This window comes from Mirounga leonina, unplaced genomic scaffold (genome assembly GCF_011800145.1).
Source record: "Mirounga leonina isolate KUSES-001 unplaced genomic scaffold, KU_Mleo_1.0 Mir_170, whole genome shotgun sequence".
Classification (NCBI taxonomy): domain Eukaryota; kingdom Metazoa; phylum Chordata; class Mammalia; order Carnivora; family Phocidae; genus Mirounga; species Mirounga leonina.
This window is the reverse complement of record NW_023270433.1, coordinates 42,634,950-42,641,216: the sequence shown is the minus strand read 5'-3', so window position 1 is coordinate 42,641,216 and position 6,267 is coordinate 42,634,950. Positions and strand designations below refer to the sequence as shown.

Here is a 6,267-nt window from a genome sequence, read left to right as displayed (position 1 = left end):
CCAAATTATATCTTCCAAAATAGAGTTATATGAATTATATGTGCTATGAATAACATTTATCACAAACTCCAAGCAAATTTCCCAATCCTTATGTTCTAACAGAGTTCTAGTCTAATATTTTAGGAGTGTCATTAAAAGCATTTGTTCCTGGAATACTACTCAGCCATCAGAAGAAAAAAAAAAAAAAAGAAATCTTGCCATTTGCAATGACGTGGATGGAACTAGAGGATATTATGCAAATCAAAATAAGTCAATCAGAGAAAGACAATTATCATATGATTTCCTTGATACGTGGAATTTAAGAAACAAAACAGAGGATCATAGGGGAAGAGAGGAAAAAATAAAACAAGATAAAATCAGAGAGGGAGAAAAACCATAAGACACTCTTAAGCATAGGAAACACACTGAGGGCTGCTGGAGGGGAGGAAGGTGGGGGATGGGATAACGGGGTGATGGGCATTAGTGAGCACTGGGTATTATATAAGACTGATGAGTCACTGACCTCTACCTCAGAAACCAATAATATATGTTAATTAATTGAATTTAAATTTTAAAAATAAAATTTAAAAAGAAAAAAAAGTCCATCTCTTTTTCTTCATTCCCTCCCATCTCCTTTGTTGTGACAATTTTGGGGCTTTTTTTTCCTCCCATAACCTATTATTAACAACAGTAAACAAAGGGGCTCCTGGGTGGCTCAGTTGGTTAAGCATCTGCCTTCAGCTCAGGTCATGATCCCAGGGTCCTGGGATCTCCCTCTCCCCCCTGCTTGTGCGCTCGCTCTCTCTCTCTCTCTCTCTCTCTCAAATAAATAAAATCTTTTAAAAAACCAGTAAACAACAAGAACAAAAAAAAAGCATTCGTTCCTCAGGCCATCTTTTGAAGGGCAATATCTGACCAATAAATACGGAATTTTTTAAAAACACAGAGCCTGGTTAGGATTTCACAAAAAAAATATCTCCAAAGCAGAAAGAAACTATAAGAAAGCAAACCAATTTAATAGGACAGATGAGAGGTATTACAGTAAACACACAGAAGTTAAACTGCAAATATTATACATAAAAATTTTCTCAGTTTTTCCTTCCCTTTTTTTCAGAGGATACACATTTCCTAACTTGACTCATTTGTCGCATATCACCTAAACTTAAATCTGAAATTCTCCTTTTTACATATCACAATTTCATTCAAAATCCAAGATCAACTTTCCCTAAGACCAATTTGTTCAAAAAGACAAGGAGCTCACCAGTCAGCCCAAGCACACAAAACTGTTGAAAAAGCAAGTCATTGAAATGAGATTGGGTTAGTTTAGGAAGCAGTGCCATGAAAACAAACACGACTTTAGCTTTCCCTATTCCCCAGTTGTCTTAATATTTGCCTTGCAAGAAAACAAACAAAAATAAATAAACTTTTAGTGAACTTAATTAAGCAAACCACTACACTGGAAAATTCTGACTCAATGATACTTTCATAAACAATTTTCAGACTAAAACTCAAGCAAAATAATGTACATTGGTGGCTCAGTCATTGGGCGTCTGCCTTCGGCTCAGGTCATGATCTCGGGGTCCTGGGACCGAGCCCCGCATCAGGCTCCCTGCTCAGCGGGAAGCCTGCTTCTCCCTCTCCCACCCCCCCTGCTTGTGTTCCCTCTCTCACTGTGTCTCCCTCTGTCAAATAAATAAATAAAAACTTAAAAAAAAAAAAAAAGACAGAAGTTGTCTTAATTAGATTTTAAAATAAAGTAAAAAGAGTGGGACTTCTCTAGAAGTTTGCAGTCAAATATGACAAGCCTGTTTATGTAAAGATATATGTGAAAAGTCTTAACTAAAAGAATCAAAAGAATTCCAGTCAGCATTTCTCAGGCAGAAGAGGTACACATCACAGAAGCAATAACCCTCATCTCTTGGGATCGCTGAGAATGCTGTCTTCCTCCAAGTAAATTCTACTTTACCAAATCCTAGGAGGGTCTTATATGGCCACGGCAACCTACTCTAAAGTGATTTTTCACTGAGACAGCTACTTTAGAAAGATGCTATAACACTGACCCTCAGCGAAGAAAGTCACTGAGTACAGATGAGGAAGCAGAAAACTTTCCTTTTTCGAGTAGAGTCAAGGTCTAGATATCTGAACGTCTTAAGATAATAACCAACATGTATTATATACTCGGAGCACTCTGGTCTTTGGAGAAATGGTAACTAAAAAAAATAAGAGAGAGAAAATAAATGTGCTTAGAATTTTGTACATGAAAGCAAGAATGGACAGAAGGTCTGAAGAATAATAGTTCCCACATACCGGGCATTTTGCCCCATAGGCTAGATATCTTCTGTTGGCCTCTCCGGGTTCATTATTCACGCTTTTGCAGCCTGCTTCATGACATAGGAAGCTAACCCAAATGGACTGCATCAATGGCACCCTTGCCTTCTGGCTGGATGTGGCCAGTGGAATTTAAGGTCGGGAGCTTGGGGGCAGAAGAAGAGTCGGGGTAGAAAACTTGGGGGAGGATACGAAACAATAAAATAAGTAGGGACCAAGCCAGAAAGATGGAAAGAGCTGAGAATGATAAGGATAACCAGTCAGAAAGAGGACTTAAATATGATGCTGAGAGTCTCAAGGAGGCAACCAAGCAAAGGATGAGAAACCCAGGAGGTGGACTTAGCTCTCCAAGGGAGGCAAGACCTAGACAGAGAGAACCACCTGATCCTTGTTGCACAAGGGGCAGGGCTCTGCATGTGGATTCGTGTGCCTGAATGCTACCTGATAGTAATATTCTCAAAGAATTTGGGTGAGGTATGTCCGTTTTCAACACAAGGTCTTTATCAGCCTCTGAGAGCTGCTTTAGGCATGACCTAAGAAGCCTTGTTATAGGCCATGGTTGGAGAGAAGTGGTTCTCTATTTCCAGGGGCAAAGAGAGCATAAGAATAAGTGCTCAGGAATCCACTACCATGCCACACTTCAAATATTTCATGTTAATATGATCTATTTGGGGAAGAGAGGAAAGAATTGGGAGGTCATTATGTCCAGAAATATTTAAATGCTTTAAGATGAATGGAGATATAAATCCACACTGTACTCCCTGATTTCTTTCATTCACCCAAAACCGTTATTATTCAAAAGCGTTCACCAAATTCTACTTCATGAAAGGGAACATCTCGCACAAAGGACCGTTACATATTCCCAACATAGCTCCCCCACAGACTGGATGATAAGCAAATGTGTTCCTCCCCGGATGTGCATATGAAGTCTAGCAAATAACATAAAACAATGGCAGGAAGAAAACACACCAAAAGCAAAAATTATCAGTGGAGCTGATTAGCATATGTGTAAGAGACACTTGTGCAGATGCAGGATGCTTTCTTTAGAAAGTAAGTCCTCAAGACCGCCTCCGAGACGTTTCCCGTCCGTTACAAAATCACCATGATTCTTCAGAGGCTCTTCAGGTTCTCCTCTCTCATTCGGTCTGCAGTGTCAGTTCATTTGAGGAGGAACATTGGTGTTACAGCGGTGGCATTGAATAAGGAACTTGATCCTGTACAGAAACTCTTTGTGGACAAGATTAGAGAATACAGAACTAAGCGACAGGCATATGGAGGACCCGCTGATACTGGCCCAGAGTACCAGCAAGACCTAGAGAGGGAGCTTTTTAAGCTTAAGCAAATGTATGGTAAAGCAGACATGAATACGTTCCCAGACTTCAAATTTGAAGATCCTATATCTGAAGTCATCGAAAAACCCCAGTCCTGAAGAAAGAATGTAAAATTTATTTGGTAATTTGTCCTAGATTAGTTGTACAACTGTATCAGAATAAACATACATTTCTCAGCAAAGAAAAAGTAAGTCCTCAGAGCAATGATCCTCACTTGTTTTTTGGAGTTCTGACATCTTATCATTTATTTGCTTGTTATGACCATCACCAACCTCCCCCTACAAGTTTATTTTTAAATAAGAAGGACTAATTTTATTTTGAAGCATTTGCTTTTATTTTTACTCTCCTTGAGAAGCACCCTAGAGGACCGTACCATGGACACAGTTATCAGTGGTTAAGAATCCAGAGGCTTCTGTTCTTTGCCTTCTTTCCTAAGGGAGAGTTTTGAAAATATCCACTGTCTCAGCAAAGAGTGAAGACAAAAGGAAGAAAGCTGGAGTAGGGACTGTTACTCCAAGAAACCTCCAAAGTCTAGACAGGACACTTCAAAATCAACCTAGAAGGGAAGAGGACAGACACTGGCATGCTTTTTCTACATGCAAAACATTTGCATACCGTTCGTTCCATTTTGGCAAATGTTATGAATACTGAAAATCAGTCTCCACAGAGGTTACCTCAGCAATTTACCTCATGGCAAACTCCATTGTGCTAAGCCATTTCCATAGACCTTATTGATTATTTGTGTGAACGTGAAAGAAAAGCAGCCACATCCAGAACCTTTGGTGTTGCAACTGATTTTAAGGTAAGGTTTAATTCTTCCTCCAAGACTGTGTTAGAAGCTCTCTGTACGAGCCAGAATGCAGGACATGAGGCCGAAAAATTCAATTCTTTTGAGAGAAAGCCAGTAATCTTAAGCAGGTTTCTTTGAATCAGAGTTGTTCTATTACATAGGAATAAGTCATCCATAAATATAACTCAAGACTACATACAACACAGGGCTCCCGGGTGGCTCAGTCATTAAGCATCTCCCTCCGGCTCAGGTCATGATCCCGGGGTCCTGGGATCGAGCCCCACATCGGGCTCCCTGCTCGGCGGGGAGCCTGCTTCTCCCTCTCCCACTCCCCCTGCTTGTGTTCCCTCTCTCGCTGTGTCTCTCTCTGTCAAATAAATAAAAATCTTAAAAAAAAAAAAAAGACTACATATAACACTGTATTTCTTCCAGTGAATTTTAAATTCTTATTAATCTTCATGACCATTTTGCCAGGTGTATAGCCACCAGATATTAACTGCAGTTACCTCACAAAGGTGCCGAGAAAAGAAATGTCAAGTCCTAGATCATGAAACAAGCAAAGCACCCATTGCCCTGATGGTCTCTCCCCGTGCTTTCTAGCGATTCTTTTCTCTCAGCCGCAGATGGGTAAGTTCCAAGGAGCCAGGCCAGGGGATGGTGTCAGTGCCTAGCTGGTGAAAGCTGCTCTGGGATATACCCTGGCGCTAGAGTGAGAACACAAGACGCCTGTCTGGCCACACAGCAACACACACATTGACATGTCAAGACCTAAAGATTGAGAAACAGGTGTCTACCCATTGCCAAAACAAGGTATCTCTTTGGTCCATTTTGCCGGGAGAATCCTATGAGGGAGAAAAGACCCTTCGATTTGCCTGGTTGTTGGCACAAACTGGCTACCCAGGCTGGTCCAAATCACTGACTCTGTCATTCCAAATAAATTTAGATCAATTCTGGTTTTTATCTACAGAATTATTTGTGTAACCAACACTTCTGCTTCTCTTCTGGGAGGGGAGCAAACACCCAAAACTTCAAATCCTTTAAAAATAAAGTGGGCGAGTCATAGCAAAACGCAAAAACAGACGAGGCATTATAATATTATTGCAAAGCAAAGGCTTACTTTCCATTCAGAGGAAATGTCATCACCGCCTGTCATATTTCCGGTTGAAGGCTACATGGGTCTAGTCAGAATGATGCCACCAAGACAAAGAGCAAGGAGAAAGGCAGGCCGAAAGACAGGGAAGGAAGCTCAAGCCGAATATAATGAAAAAGGGAATAACCTTACAGCTAAACAGTTTACTTTTCAAAGGCAGCACAAGGGCAAAATGCCTTGTGCAAAGAGAAAATTAGTTTCCAAAGTGTATGTATTCTACAAAGAGCCAAGTTAATTATTCAAAGCAGAGGCCCATGAATTCCCACAATTTAGTCATTCCATTCTGACACATTCAGGCCCAGCGAGCTGCTTCTTATCACTAAGACTTTGATAATTGGCTTAGACATATCAAATAAACTTTCTGGAGAATTCAGTCGTAAGCAGGTATGACATCCTAATAGGGGTTTTATTAGGCCTTTCTCTGTGCAGTAATGTATTAGCAATCACTGTGACATTTTCTGCTCTGGGGGTTTTTGGCCTTGCTCATTTTTTACACTTGCTAGAAAATAAATTTATTCACGGTAGAGATCTAATCCAGTACACTACTCTGTTTACCCTGGTTTCTAAAGGAACAGGCCTCTCAGAATTAATGAAAAGTGACATATACATCATAGAAGAAAATGCACTGTCTTCAGCCAGGCATAACTGAATAGCGAGAATCCCTTCTGATTCTACAAACTTGGGAGTCA

The 6,267-nt window shown here is 40.4% G+C and overlaps 1 protein-coding gene across 1 annotated transcript; it reads left to right on the top strand.

The window, feature by feature from the left end:
* Positions 1-2,680: 2,680 nt before the first annotated feature.
* Positions 2,681-3,819, top strand: LOC118018060 (ATP synthase-coupling factor 6, mitochondrial-like). The gene has a single exon (XM_035016535.1). It carries the CDS (start codon positions 3,410-3,412, stop codon positions 3,734-3,736), a length of 327 nt encoding a protein of 108 aa, XP_034872426.1. The 5' UTR covers positions 2,681-3,409; the 3' UTR covers positions 3,737-3,819.
* Positions 3,820-6,267: the final 2,448 nt, after the last annotated feature.

What these genes read in the sequence shown, in the direction of transcription:
- LOC118018060 (XM_035016535.1), top strand. Translation starts at nt 3,410, where the DNA reads ATGATTCTTCAGAGGCTCTTCAGGTTCTCCTCTCTCATTCGGTCTGCA.